The 16,010-nt window shown below is 36.2% G+C and overlaps 1 protein-coding gene across 5 annotated transcripts in view; it reads right to left on the reverse strand.

The window, feature by feature from the left end:
- The window catches only part of RC3H2 (ring finger and CCCH-type domains 2), a 55,160-nt gene that overhangs the window by 34,597 nt on the left and 4,553 nt on the right, over positions 1-16,010 (reverse strand). For 4 of the 5 annotated variants that reach the window (XM_025261630.3, XM_025261629.3, XM_025261631.3 and 1 more), the window contains exons 2-4: positions 13,531-13,828; positions 10,830-10,947; positions 7,976-8,209 (exon numbers count right to left, since the gene is read on the reverse strand). In XM_025261630.3, the coding sequence (XP_025117415.1) occupies positions 7,976-8,209; positions 10,830-10,947; positions 13,531-13,761 (583 nt within the window). In that variant the 5' untranslated portion in view covers positions 13,762-13,828. The remainder of the gene's footprint in view (positions 1-7,975; positions 8,210-10,829; positions 10,948-13,530; positions 13,829-16,010) is intronic. The other variant, XM_025261632.3, reaches the window with a different exon arrangement.

A 16,010-nucleotide genomic window follows, 5' to 3' on the forward strand; every position in this document is an offset into this window, starting at 1 on the left:
TTAAGTGTAAGCAGTAAAGGGGGCATGAAATAGGCAACCTACTCTCAAATGGTTCAAAAAGAAGAGAAAGTGAACTATATAACAAATATAGCAAAAAATATTACAAATGAGTGAATATGGATAAAGAGTACAAAGGAATTCTCTATTCTAGTAACTTTTTGGTAAAAATATACTGGTTCTCAATGAAAACAATGGAACTGAAAGATCATCTAGAATCTAGATTAAAAATCAAATCCCTTCTTTTTCAAAGTGGGACATCAAGACTCAGAAAAGTTAAGTGACTAGGCCAAGTTTCACAATCAGTAAGCAACAAAATAATAACTAGAAACAAGGACTTTTTAAAAATTGAGGTAAAATTCATATAACATAAAATTAACCATTTTAAAGTAAACAATTCACAATGTTGTAAAACCATCAACTCTATCTAGTTCTAAGACATCTTCATTATCTGACAGGAACTCAATAACCATTAAGCAGTCACTCCTCATACCACTGACCCCTGCAGCCTCCAGCAACTACTAGCCTGATGTCTGGTTCTATGGACTGACATTTGTGTATGCAGAATATGTGACCTATTTCCTGACTTCCTTCACTTAAAATAACATTTTCAAAGTTCATCCACATTGTGGTATGTATTGGTATTTCAATCCTTTCTATGGCTAAATAATACAGTATTTATAAATATACCACATATTGGTTATCCATTCATAAAAGCTGATGGGATTGCTTCCACCTTTTGATTATTTTGAGTAACACTGCTATAAATATTCATGCATAAATACTAGTTTGAATACCTGTTTTCAGTTCCTTTGGGTATACACCTAAGAGTGGAAATGCTGGATCATAAGGTAATTCTACATTTAACTTTCTGTGGAACCACCAAATTGTTTTTCCACAGGGGCTGCCTCATTTTACATTCCCAAGTTCCCTAACATCCTCGATTAACACTTTTATTTTCCACTTTTTAAATTACAGACAACCTAGTGGATATGAAATGGTATCTCACTGTGATTCTGACTTGCATTTCTTTAATGACTAATGACTCTGAGCATCTTTTCATGGACTTTTTCACCATCTATGTATCTTCTATGTAGAAATATTTATTTAAGCCCTCGGCCATTTTTAAATTGTGCTATTTATTATCTTTTTGCGTTGAGTTTCAGAACACAGGATATTTGATAACTAGTCTAGTGCTTCTTAGGCTTCCATGGTGGCTCACTGTTAAGAATCTGCCTGCAGTGCAGGGGATGCGGGTCCCTGGGTCAGGAAGATTTGGAGAAGGAAATGGCAACCCACTCCATATTCTTCCTGGAGAATCCCATGGACAGAGGAGGCTAGTTGGCTGTAGTCCACGAGGTCACAAGAGTCAAGAGATGATTTAGCGACTAAACCAACACACCACCTAGTGCTTCTTAGATAAGGTAAATAAACATGAGGAAATATCCACAGGCGGCATTCTCAAATTATATATAAATATGGAAGATTCTCTGGAGAAGGAAATGGCAACCCACTCCAGTACTCTTGCCTGGAAAATCCCATGGACGGAGGAGCGTGGCAGGCTACAGTCCATGGGGTTGCAAAGAGTCAGACACAACTGAGTGACTTCACTTTCACTTTCTATGGATTTTCAAAATTATTTTTCAATTTAACTTTGTATTATATAAAATAAAACATATACAAAAGTAGAAATAACATGCATTCATAATACAGCTGCTGCCAGTAAGGGTTGATCTACTCATTATCCACTTCTCTAGTTTGTTCTAGCTGGAGTGGTTTGAAGTAAATCCAAGATAACATAGCACTTTATCCTTAAATAATTCATTATGTATTTCTAACAGGTAAGCACTTAAAAAAATTAACATAACACTATTACCATGTCTAAAAAAATAAATATATTTCCTTGATATCATCTAATATCCAATCCATGCTGAATTTTCTCCCACTGTCTCAAAATTTCCTCTTACAGTTGGTTTCTTTGAGTAAGCAGCCAAAGTCCATATGTAGCTTTTGATTTGTATGTCTTCACGCTTAACAAGAAAAATCTATACTAGTTTCTCAACACTCTCCCACCCTCCCATTTAGAACAAAATAACTGGTTGCAGAAACAATCATTTTTCTAAACAATATCCCACATTCTCAATTTCGCTAATTTTGCACTTTTTTTTAATGGTATGCCCTTATCCTCCTTATTTCATGTAAACTAGAGACTTGATTAGATTTGGAATAAGATTTTAGCTTTTGGGGGTTTTGGGCGGGGCAAGCATACTTCTTATTCTGTGTATCATATAGGTATATAAGACCTAGATGTCTCACTTTTAGTAATATCAAGATTCATCAGTGGGTTCAGGCCTTTTGCATTTACTAACCTTTCATCTGGGCTTCCCTGGTGGCGCAGAGGTTAAAGCGTCTGCCTGCAATGCAGGAGACCCGAGTTTGATCCCTGGGTTGGGAAGATCCCCTGGAGAAGGAAATGGCAACCCACTCCAGTATTCTTGCCTGGGAAATAACATGGATGCAGGAGCCTGGTGGCCTACAGTCCACGGGGTCACAAAGAGTCAGACACAACTGAGCGACTTCACTTTCACTTTCAACCTTTCATCTACTGGTTTTAACAGCCAATAGTAATTCTTACCTAGACCCATTAATTCACCTGATGTGATTTTTCTAACTTTAACATTTTCTTTCCTATATTTATTAGCTAGAACTCTGCTAAAGGAAAAACTTACCCTCAAAATTCTGAGAAACTGTCCTTGAAAGTAATTTAAAAAGGCAGAAAAAGCATGCTTGATTTTTTTCTATTCCTTTTCCAATTTTTAGCATAATGTGTTGGTGTTGTAGTAACTGACAAAGATAACCAATTAATTTTTTCTGTACTAACATTACAAGATCACGGATTTTTACACATTTTATGTTTTTTAATTCATTATAGTCATTATTCATTTACAAGTTCAAATTGTCCCACTTTTATCCAGTGGGAGCCTTTTCAAATTGTGTCCTTTTGACAAGATTCCGATGGTCTTTAAAAGCTTTTTTACTTTCTAGCACAAGACTTCCCAGGCTCATCTTGTACTTTTTCTACCCTAGAACTGGCATAAGACATTTATTCAAAGAGCCCTACTTCTTTTTAGTATGAAATGTTATCTGGGTGCTATGGCTATTCATTCCTTTCAAGCCTTTACAGTGGACAGTTAGGAAATACTTATTTTCTAGAAAAAGAAAATTAAATGAGTCTGTACTTATTTGCCAATTAAAATTTAAGGATGCAGGCTTTTTACATAAATTCTTTGATTTCATACTTATATCTCTTTTTAAATGTCAAAAATCTTCGTTTCTGATGGCATTAATATAACTACTTACTTGCTGTATCCTAATTCGTTTCAAAATAACAGTATCAGTAAGACTAGTGAATATAATCTATTATATATCACACCAGGAATATAAAAATCAAAACACTGTGTTCTAAAGTCACCTGAATTAATTCTTTCCTGATGAATATGCTGCCAAAATAATGTTTAGCTTTTTGTTTTTAGGCATTTTTTTTGTTCTATTCATTTTATTTAAATTTCTAAAACTCATATTTACTAAAAATCATTTTAAAATTACATAAAACCTTTACACAGGTTCAAAGTACAAATCAAGGTACACTGAGAGAGCTCTAGCTTCTGGTCCTGTCTGGTTTCCCTCTGTTCTTCCTGACTACATGTTTATTATGTTGTAACTTTTCCTACCAATGTTCTTTTGAAAAATATAAACAAATAATTTGAAAATGGTTTTTCTTCCTTTTCGAGATAAAAATTTGCTTTCCTACAATAAGCATATTATTCTGCACCTTGCTTATTTTCTATCGTAATGTATATTACATTATCATAGGCAGCATACTATACACATTTTCTTCATTCCTTTCAACAGTTGCAAGGCAATCCACTGGAAGGATAGATAGCAGTTTACTAAGCCAGTTTCCTATTCAGACTTTCAAGTTCATTCCAGATGTCTGCTATTATAAATAGTGCTTTATTAAATTTATGCATTCTATATTTTTCACCATATTTATAGGACAGATTGCTAGAAAAAGGACTGCTGGGCCAAAGAGTAGATGTGCAGATGATTTTGCTAGATACTGACAAATTCCTCTCTCTACACTTTGCCCCACTTTGCATTCCCACTATTACTGGACGAAAGTACCTGTTTTCCCACAGGCTTGACAACAAAGTTGTCAGACTTTTAAATCTGGCCAATCTGACAGGTGAGAAATGGTATTTCAGTGTAATTTTAATGTATATTTTTCTTAATATGAGAAAGACTGAGTATCTTTTTATATGTTTGAGGGCCATTTACATTACTTTTTCCCTTGAATTGTCTGCATTTTTGGTCAATTTTTTAATTGGGTGGCTGGTATATTTCTTCTGAGTTTTTTTACAAGTAAATATATTGGGCTTTCCTGGTGGCTCAGACGGTAAAGAATCTGCCTGCAATGCAGGAGACCTGGGATCAATCCCTGGATAAGGAAGATCCCCTGTAGGAGGGCATGGCAACCCATGCCCACTCCAATATTCTTGCCTGGAGAATCCTCCTCTTGGACAGAGGAACCTGGAGGGCTACAATTCATGGGGTTGCAGAGTCAGACATGACTGAGCAACTACGTACAACACGATTATATATTAGTTATATAAGCCCCTTGTATGTGATATTATATAAATATTTCCCCAAGTTTCTCATTTTTTTTTTTTTTTTTTACTTTTCTTCAGTTCAGTTCAGTTCAGTCGCTCAGTCGTATCCAACTCTTTGCGACCCCATGAATCACAGCACGCCAGGCCTCCCTGTCCATCACGAACTCCCGGAGTTCACTCACACTCACATCCATCGAGTCGGTGATGCCATCCAGCCATCTCATCCTCTGTCGTCCCCTTCTCCTCCTGCCCCCAATCCCTCTCAGCATCAGAGTCTTTTCCAATGAGTCAACTCTGTGCATGAGGTGGCCAAAGTACTAGAGTTTCGGCTTTAGCATCATTCCTTCCAAAGAAATCCCAGGGCTGATCTCCTTCAGAATGGACTGGTTGGATCTCCTTGCAGTGCAAGGGACTCTCAAGAGTCTTCTCCAACACCACAGTTCAAAAGCATCAATTCTTCGGCGCTCAGCCTTCTTCACAGTCCAACTCTCACATCCATACATGACCACTGGAAAAACCATAGCCTTGACTAGACGAACCTTTGTTGGCAAAGTAATGTCTCTGCTTTTGAATATGCTATCTAGGTTGGTCATAACTTTCCTTCCAAGGAGTAAGCATCTTTTAATTTCATGGCTGCAGTCGCCATCTGCAGTGATTTTGGAGCCCCCAAAAATAAAGTCTGACACTGTTTCCACTGTTTCCCCATCTATTTCCTATGAAGTGATGGGACCTGATGCCATGATCTTTGTTTTCTGAATGTTGAGCTTTAAGCCAACTTTTTCACTCTCCTCTTTCACTCTCATCAAGAGGCTTTTTAGTTCCTCTTCACTTTCTGCCATAAAGGTGGTGTCATCTGCATATCTGAGGTTATTGATATTTCTCTTGGCAATCTTGAATCCAGCTTGTGCTTCTTCCAGTCCAGTGTTTCTCATGATGTACTCTGCACAGAAGTTAAATAAGCAGGGTGACAATATACAGCCTTGACGTACTCCTTTTCCTATTTGGAACCAGTCTGTTGTTCCATGTTCAGTTCTAACTGTTCCAGTTCTAACTGTTTCTTCTTGACCTGCATATAACTTTCTCAAGAGGCAGGTCAGGTGGTCGGGTATTCCCATCTCTTTCAGAATTTTCCACAGTTTATTGTGATCCACACAGTCAAAGGCTTTGGCATAGTCAATAAAGCAGAAATAGATGTTTCTCTGGAACTCTCTTGCTTTTTCCATGATCCAGTGGATGTTGGCAATTTGATCCCTGGTTCCTCTGCCTTTTCTAAAATCAGCTTGAATATCTGGAAGTTCGCAGTTCACGTACTGCTGAAGTCCGGCTTGGAGGATTTTGAGCATTACTTTGCTAGCGTGTGAGATGAGTGCAATTGTGCGGTAGTTTGAGCATTCTTTGGCATTGCCTTTCTTTGGGACTGGAATGAAAACTGACCTTTTCCAGTCCTGTGGCCACTGCTGAGTTTTCCAAATTTGCTGGCATATTGAGTGTAGTACTTCCACAGCATCATCTTTCATCTTACTTTTCTTATGAGGCTTTATTATGATATAATTTTTAAAAATTATATAGTCAAATATCAACCTTTTCTGTAATTGCTTCTGGATTCGGAGCCAAAGAAAAGTGTGTTTCCTACTTCTAGGTTATAAAGAAATTCACTCTTATGTTCACTTTTTGTTGTTGTCAAGTCACTCAGTTACACCTGACTCTTTTTAACCCCACAGACTGCAGCATATCAGGATTCCCTGTCCTTCACTATCTCCCCGAGTTTGTTCAAACTCATGTCCACTGAGTTGGTGATGCCATCCAACCATCTCATCCTCTGTCATCCCATTCTCCTCCTGCCCTCAATCTTTCCCAGTTCAGGGTCTTTTCCACTGAGTTGGCTTTTCTCATCAGGTGGCCAAAGTATTGAAGTTTCAGTTTCAGCATCAGTCCTTCCAATTCAGGGTTGATCTCCTTTAGGATTAACTAGTTTGATCTCCCTGCTGTCGAAGGGACTCTCAAGAGTCTTTCTCAGCACCATGGTTTGAAAGCATCAATTTTTACGCACAGCCATGGTCCAACTCTCACAGTCATCCATACGTGACTACTGGAAAAACCAGAGCTTTGACTATATGGACCTTTGTCGGCTAAGTGATGTCTCTGCTTTTCAATACACTGTCTAGGTTTGTCAAAGCTTTTTTTACAAGGAACAAGCATCTTTTAATTTCATGGCTGCAGTCACCATCCACAGTGATTTTGGAGCCCAAGAAAATAAAGTCTGTCATTGTTTCCATTTTTTTCTCCATCTATCTATCATGAAGTGATGTAGCTAGATGCCAAGATCTTAGCTTTGTGAATACTGAGTTTTAAGTTTTTATTACTTATATAATTTATTTTTTAATCGTAAGTATTTCTAACCTATTTAAAATTTATATAGCTAAGGAATATAAGAAATACATTCATGCAAAAAAAAAAAGAAATACATCCAATTTTATGTTTTTCCAAATGTCTATCTAGTAGTCCCAATGCCATTTAAAAAGTTTCATCCACACAAATAAATTCTTCCTAGCCTATATAGTTCTAAATCAGAAAGGTAAAACAATACGATATCACAGAAAAGTACTTCATAACCTTGGTATAGGTAAAGATTTTTTAAAAAACGAATGCAGTTGATGGTAACTACAAAAACTCTGGTGATTCTCATTTTTTCTAATAATTTTTCTGTTTCCCAATTTTAAAGACAATCATGAACTTTTAATTTTCTTCATAAAAAGAAAGTTTATTTTTCCTTTACTTACTACGTGTGCAGTATTAGGCCTCTCTCTAATTCAGTTTTCTAATTTGTAAAGTTGGGTCTGTGTCACTTAAAGACTGTTGAGAATTAAATAAGAAATTTCAAAAAAAAAAAGAAATTTATTCAAAGATACTATAGCCCTGTTTATCATATAAGTTATAATTAATAAAAACTAGTTGGGACTTCCCTGGTAGTCCAGTGGTTAAGAATCCACTTTCCAGTGCAGGGGACATGGGTTCGATCCCTGACAAGGGACTAAGATCCCACATGCTGTGGGGCAACTTAAGCCCATGCTGCACAAGAAAAGCCCGTATGCTGCAACTAGAGAAAGCCTATTTGCTGCAATGAAGACCAGTGCAGCAAAAACAAACATATCAAGCACCCCAAGGTAGGGTGGTTATTATAAAAATAAAAAAAAAGTTTATCTTTCATTATGTTAAAATTTGTATGCATAAATCAGAGCATTCTCACCTACTCCTAGAAACTGGCACCCTCTAGCCCTGATAGCCAATAAGACAGTGATCTATCTTACCTGGCCCTAGAAACTGGCATCCTCGAGCCCTGACAGCAGCCCATAGGTTGGCAGACAACTGCTGAGGGTTCTGGTGCTGTAATATTAGCTCCGTTACAGTCCTTTCTCCAAGTGAACGGGCTGCGCGTATGGCTCTTACACGACCTTCTTCCTCCACCAGCTGACAGTTTACAAGTGTCACTAGTTTCCTTTGCATTGGACGGCTCAGTGCACTCTGGTTCAAACTAGCTACACCTTCAAGAAAAAGGAAACTACAGTTTTTTTCAATTAAAATAAAAAAGTCAATTTCATTATCTATTTAATAAAAATACCTAGTATTCAACTATTAAGCCACAATTTCTTATGAGTTCCTTATAAGATACTTTCATTTTTTGACAATCATTGTTCTGTCCCTGTTTATTACTATTCTGTGGTAACTGGAGTCTTAATCTTAATTACCTCAAATTTTATTTGGGTATCCTGTTCTCTGGGTTATATGTGTCCCACAAAAGACAGCAATTTGGGTTTTTTTAAGTCTATTCTTCATCTTTACTAAAACCATTGAAGATAAATAAATGAAAAGTTAAATCTAAAAGTAACAATTAACAACAGTTTTGTTTTGTTTTACTGTACACAAGACATTTAGAACACAGCTCCAGGACAATATCTTAAATCCAATTCCCTTTTCAACTAAAAGATACTGCTTCAGCAGTTCTTCCCTCTCTCCTACATCAATTGTTCCCTTTCTACTTGCTCATTTGCATCAACATACAGTAAGAACAGCATGCTGTTATTTTATACATCTTAAAAATAAATCTTTGTATTCATCCCTTTACCACTACCCCTCTGCACCATTTCTTTCCTCCGTTTTGTAGCAAATCCTCTAGTGTTGCCTATATTTACGATCTCCAAATCCTTGGTTTACAATCTTTAAAACCTACTCCAATCATGTTTGTGCCACCATCACGTGACCAAAACTGCTCCTCATGACAAGACTTACCTCCACCTTGCTACATCAGGGGTCAATTCTCAATCCTTACCTTATTTAACCTTTCAACAGGACTCAACACAGATCACTCCTAACTCCATTAAAAACATTCTTTATTTGGCTTCCAGAACACCACTTTCTCTTATTTTTTCCCTCCTTCATCTTTTCCAGTCTTCTTTGCTGATCTCAACTTTTCTTCTTGACTTCTTAATGTTAAACGGCCTAGGACCCAGTTCTTGTTTTCTATACTCACTACTTATGTGATCTCATTCAGTCTTATTGGTTTAAATACTATTTATGCTCATGACTCCCCAAAATTACAGCTCCTATACCTAGTCCTTAATATACATTTACCGGTTACCCAATAGCATCCAAGTGAAGATCTGATATAACCAAATTCAACATAACTAAGACTGAATGAACTCTTGATCTTCTTACCTAAACCTGACTGACCTGCATCCTTGTCTAAGTTGATGGTAACCTCTCTTTCCAGGTGCTCAGGCCCCAAAACTCAAGAATCACACTTGACTCAGATCTTTTTCTCATGCCCCTCATCCAATAATTTAGGAAATCCTTCTGACTCTATCTCAAAAATCATCCAGACTACCTACTTTCCACTACCTCCACTGCTACTAACCCTGTCCCATTAGCCTATTAACCAATACCCTGGTCCCAACCCTGCCCTTCTGCACTGAATTCTCAACAGAGCAGCTAGGGTGACCCTTTCACCATTAGTCAGATCATGTCACTTCTCTGCTCAAAACCCTAGAGTAATTCCCCAATTTCACTCAGAGTAAAAGCTCAAGTCTTTAAAAAGGGCTGCAAGTCTGTACATCATCCGGTCTCACCATTTCTTTTCTTCTACCCCATAACGCTTTCGTCTACCCCATACCCTCACACACTCTGCCCCAGGCACACTTTCCTATTGTTGTTCTTTGAAGACAATACGCATGTCTTGGGGACTTTGCTATTTCCTCTGCCTGGAACAGTCTTTTCCCAGGAACCTACATGGTTAACTGCTTCATCTCTTTCATCTCAAGTTCAGAAGCTACCATCTTAACAAGGTCCACACTAATTACCTTGTTTAAAATTGCAACCCACCCTTTTCCCCTCACTCTGACATTTCTGATCCACTTAACTGTACTGTTTTCTTTCAACAGCAAATATCATTTATAACATACTATACAATGTTTTTATTATGCTTTTTATTATACTTTCTTTTTCCAAAACGTAAGTGCTATAAGGGCAGACATTTTTACTAAATGTTTTTATAAGTGCCTGGTACTGAGTACATGCTCTTTAAGTATCTGCTCCATGAATGAATGAGGTAGATAGGATATACTTCTCAAGGAAGTCACTATGTCCAAAATATCCAACAGTGCAAAACATAGAGCACATGCAAAATAAATATTTCATTACTTCATTCACTCAACTTTGTATTACATCTATGACCTGCTAGTTACTGAAGATGCAGTGATAAAACAGAATTCCATTTCTGTCACAGCACTTACTGAACTTCTTTGCCCATCTAATCAATGGACTGTGGGGTCCAGGAAACCCTAGCCACTGCAGGTGCTCCTAAAATTTAATAAACGACTGAATAAATACATGAAATTGTCTTAGTAGGATTCATTAAAGCTAATATTCTGCTATAGCACCATTAGTTTAACATAAACAATGTATAAATCTCAACATATCTGATGAATTCTTAAATTAATAGCAATACTATCTCCAAAAATATATATAATGTTCTCAATCAAAAAGACATCCATGGTCTCTCCAAACAATCTCATTTTTCAAAACTAAAAATTATTTAACAGGGTATCAACACCAAGTATTTCAAAGTTAATATATTACCAAGGCCTACTCACCCACAAAAATACTTACCTTTACCTCCACTTAGTGGTTTTAAGTAGAGTGCCAAATCTTCAACACATTTCTTTGCAACCTCATAGTGTTTGTTCTCACCTAAATTACTTAACTTTACTGACTGATGATCTGGTACCTAAAAACAAACAAAAAAAAAAACTGAAGAAATACATTCATCTAATTCATGCAATTGTTAACTCTACATTTGATGATAATCTTAGTGAGTATAAACTTCTAATACAGACACAATACATCAAACAAGTTTAAGTAAAATTAAAGCCAAGTACCTAGCCAAACTGCTTTCTAAGAACCAAAGATATCATACTTAACAGTATGGACTGGGTGAATTACTGAGAGGAAAAAAAAGGTGGTAACTAATTGTACTGTATCCATGTTATTCCTTGGGGATAACAATGCTATAACTAAGAAAAGTGCTAACATTAGGAGAGGCTACAGAAAGTCATACAGGTTCTCTGTGTACTGCTTCTTGCGATTAAAAAAAAAAAAGCATTTCAAAATAAAAAGTAGGTAAAAAGGGAGAACGTTTCCCCCTTAACACCTTCTTCCCATATAACTTACTTACTATAATTTTTATGATCTGCCCCACCTTGTTCTCAATGCAAGGTCAAAGCTTGGGTAAAATATTGGGCAGCTCTTCAATTTCTACAAGTAATCTTTAATAAATTATTTAACTGTTCCAAGTCATGGTTTCTCTACCCGCAATATGAAGATGAAAATCCCTATCTAATTGTGCCATCTGAAAACTCAGTTTAATCCAACAAGTATTGATATTCACGGAGTGCTTACCATGTGCCAAGCAGTTTTAGGCACTAGGCATCTATCAGTGAGCAAAACAGGCAAAACATTTCTTGCCATAGCTTACATGCTAGTAAAGAGAACACATGGCTGATAAATAAAAACAATTAAATAGCATGATAGAAGATGATCAGTAAAAATTATACAGCAAAGGTAAGGGGGATTTGAGAGTATTGGAGGGGGACTGCAATTTGAACAAGGGTGGTCAGGATAGGCTTCCTTATGAATCGTGACATCTGAATAAAGAAATGAGTATCTTAGTCAAAACAGCACTCAGTGCAAAAGCCCTCAGGTGGGAATATGTTTGGTGTAGCTAACAACTGGTTAGCAGGCCAGAGCGGCTTAAGTGGAAAGACTGAGGATAGTACAGGAGCTGAGGCTGAAAAGGTAATGCAAGCTACGTAAAGAACTGCAAGATAATTTAAGGACCAACTGAGAGAACATTTTTAAGTAAAAGAAAAACCACTATGTCTGACCTATGTGCCGAGTGCTTAGTCACTCACTCATGTCCAACTCTTTGCAACCCCATGCACTGTAGCCTGCCAGGCCCCTCTGTCCCTGGGGATCCTCTAGGCAAGAATACTGGAGTGCGTTGCCATGCCCTCCTCCAGGGGATCTTCACAACCTAGGGATAGAATCCAGGTCTCCCACACTGCAGGCGGATACCATCTGAGCCACCAAGGAAGCCCAAGAATACTGGAGTGGGTAGCCTATCCCTTCCCCAGGGGAACTTCCCAACCCAGGATTTGAACTGGGTCTCCTGAATTGCAGGTAGATTCTTTACCAGGGAAGCTTCACCTGATCCATAGCAGATGCTAAATAAATGATAGCTTAGTATTATTACAAATAATCTACAGTATTGTATTATTGGATCTAAGATGCCACTACCTGCAAGAGGCACCATTATTTTACGCACCCTTAAGAAAAAAACTGCTAATTAAATTATGACACATTGTTGAATATAGATTTGTCTTGATTTCACAGCCTAACTGGATTATAAACAGTGAAAAGAAATTGCTTTAAAAGAAAAACCTCAAGTATCAAGACACTAAAAGAATGGAGTATTTTAATTCACTGAATTTTCTAAGAAGTGATTAATCAGAAAAATCCTTACTTTCTTGCTTTCATATGTAGTACTAAAATTGTAGTATTAAAATATGTAGTACATGATGTACAGAATTTCATTTTCCTCCTCACCTGTAAAATGGGGATAATAACTACCTGAAGAGCTATGACAAGATAATAATAGATGTGGACTGTTTACCAGCATACCTAAAACAAAGTAAGCCCTTATTAAATAGAAATTATTATAAATCTAGGGTCTTGCTGATTCAATAAAATGATAAGAAATGTTATTTTTATAGCATATGCACATAAGCAGAAACTGCAGAATTTGTTACTGACACTCTAAAAATTAGTTTTCTATATATCCATCTTATATATGTATATATATCTATATAGATCTATTTTCTTATTATAACATCATCCTAAAAGTCAAACAAAGTTTTAAGGAAAATCAAAAAACCTCCACTTAAAGGTTCTATCTAGATGGTTGATCTGTGGCCAAAGCTTTGATTATATTTATTTTCATAAATATAGGTGTAATGACTAAATATTTATACATGCTTATACAAAAATGTTTCTTATCCACCAAAATCACTTAAAAACATAAGTAGTGTTGACACAGTAGTGAATACAAAGACATATATAACTAAATGGAATTTCTAGTTTTGCATAAAGATTTATGACATTATCTAAAGAAAATCATTTATGGAATAATGCAAATCAGGTATGTGGAGTATTTTTTATGCCTTGAATATCCCTAAACATATTTTGTATCCCATAATGAACAAAGTTCTATAATTATTACTTATTTCAAATAAGTAAAATCCTGAAAGATTACCTGGGCTCCAACTAACTGGAGAAGTGCGAAGTTGACAGGAAGCACATCAATGTCTGTGTTGATGGCAGTCTGGTCAAAAGGACAAGCTTTTCGGTGAAGTTTATTCAAGCAGGTCTTACAAACAGTGTGTGAACAACCTAAACTGATGGGTTTGTGCACGTTCTCATCAAATTCATTATAGCAGATTGGACAGGACAGAAATTCTGTCCATTGAGCTGCCTGCACAGGCATTGTGGAAGCTGGATGCTCGGGTTAGCAGTCTAGCAGATCATTATTTTGCTGTGTAGTGTTTTGTAAGCTGGAAATGGACAAAAGTAAGAATTAACCACATATTCATCATTCACCTTTCAAGGGTTAACTGCTTAAGTCAACCATCACAGCTTCAAAATGTAAAAAAACACTTCTGAACAATTCTATACACTTTTAACATCTTTTCTTTAAGTCTATTTGCTGGATTAATTAAATTTCTGAAAACTGTGGCTAGAAACAATATCCTAACAGTGTTCCTTTCAACTAAATGTATTTGTATCAGTTGCTCATCAAAGCTTCCATGTGTTTTTCTTAAACACCACATCAAATAAGCAGATTAACTTTTTATTAATACAATTTCATTTTTAGAATTTCATTTTGTAAAAATGAAATTTTACAATTTTAGAATTTTTACAATTAATTTTTTTAAGTGTTTCCCTTGGATATCTACTACCACCAAACGTATTATGATCCAAGAGTTAGTGAACTCTGGAAGTACTGATCCAAACAAAATCACAATGAGTCAGGAGTGAGGGACAGCTTTGACACCTGAATGACCAAATCAGTTGAGGATTCAAGTTGGCAGCGTCACAAAAGAGGAACTCTCTGGTAAGGACTTCACTATGAGGCTAAGGCACTAAAAAGTATGAAAGAAAACTGTAATGACAGTTATTTGTCCACAAATGAATAATGCCAACCTTAAAATAATAGTACCAAAGTTAAAAAAAAAAAAGAAAGAAAAGAGGAAATGACAAATCTTGAATCGAATGTGAAGTGAAATGAAGTGGCTCAGTCATGTCCGACTCTTTGCAACCTCATGGACTGTAGCCTTCCAGGCTCTGTCATCCATAGAATTTTTCAGGCAAGAATACTGGAGTGGGTTGCCATTTCCTTCTCCAGGGAATCTTCCCAACCCAGGGATTGAACCCAGGTCTCCTGCATTGCAGGCAAATGCTTTACTGTCTGTGAGCCACCAGGGAAGTCTGGTGAATTGAATGTAGTTCCCTATAATATTTTTGACAAAACATACCATTCAGTGATACACACACACACACATATATAAAATCAAAAACCATCAGGTCCAAGGAGCAAGATGTAGAAGAATAAAATAATATTCTTATCTAATAATTCTAAGTAGAAAACCAGCAAAATACAGTTGACCCTTGAACAACCAGGCTTGAACTACCCAGGTCCACTTACACATAGGTATTTTTCAACGGTAAATACTCAGTACTACATAGTAGTACATCATTGACTAAATCCACAGATGCAGAAGAACCAAGGATAGAATGGACAAATATAATTTATATGTGGATTAATCCCAACATGATTCAAGGGTCGACTGCATAAATTTCTATCTTTATATATGCATATGATTAAAAAGTACATGGGGAAAAAAATGACAGTGATTCTTCTTTTCTTATTCCTAAGATTAAAATGCTCTATAATTTTTAATAAACTAAAATATTCAGTATCAAATCATCTAACTTAAAATCTTTAGATATCTAACTTGAACACTACATTCACAAGTTTTCTGCATCTTTCAATTCAAAACTTACGTAAGTCTGACAGAGGCTCTCTGGTGAACAAGAAATCTAGGTATTTAGGGCAATTAAACAGCCAATACTTTCATTTCATAAGAATGTTTACCAACACAAATATATGAGTACCACAGAAATTATATGTTTAAAAATGTAGTAAGATTCAGGATAGAAAAGTATGTAACTGATTCTCAAATAACCTCACGCCCAAATGAAGTACTCTATTAATCTTTATTGTGCCTTTTATGTTCAAAAAAACTAAGGTTTTAAAATGTATCTTGGTAAAAATGGAAGACCGAAGTTGCTGAGTAAAAAGCCCCCTACACAAACTTTTCCTCAAATAGCTCCAATGTAAAGTATCTAATAACTTTATTTTCAAACTAGCCAAATCATGCAAGTTATATTTATTTTACACATTACACTCTCACATTTCCACATCTATCAATGTCATCAACATGAAAAACAGTTTGCTTTCAACTTTAGAGATGAGGACTAAGCAGGTGAACACATCACACTTTGAAACTAGTCAACATTTTTAATGTTCGGTTCTGGACTGTGGAATTGTACAAGGAAAAGGCCTGTAAGGGAGGATGAATTTTATGTTAAATCTAGTATTGAGAGTCTTAATCTAGCTAATAACTTGAACTGATAAAATGTTTACCAAAGCAAGACACCGCATCTCTTTTTTTC

The sequence above is a fragment of the Bubalus bubalis genome, chromosome 12 (genome assembly GCF_019923935.1).
Source record: "Bubalus bubalis isolate 160015118507 breed Murrah chromosome 12, NDDB_SH_1, whole genome shotgun sequence".
NCBI lineage: Eukaryota > Metazoa > Chordata > Mammalia > Artiodactyla > Bovidae > Bubalus > Bubalus bubalis.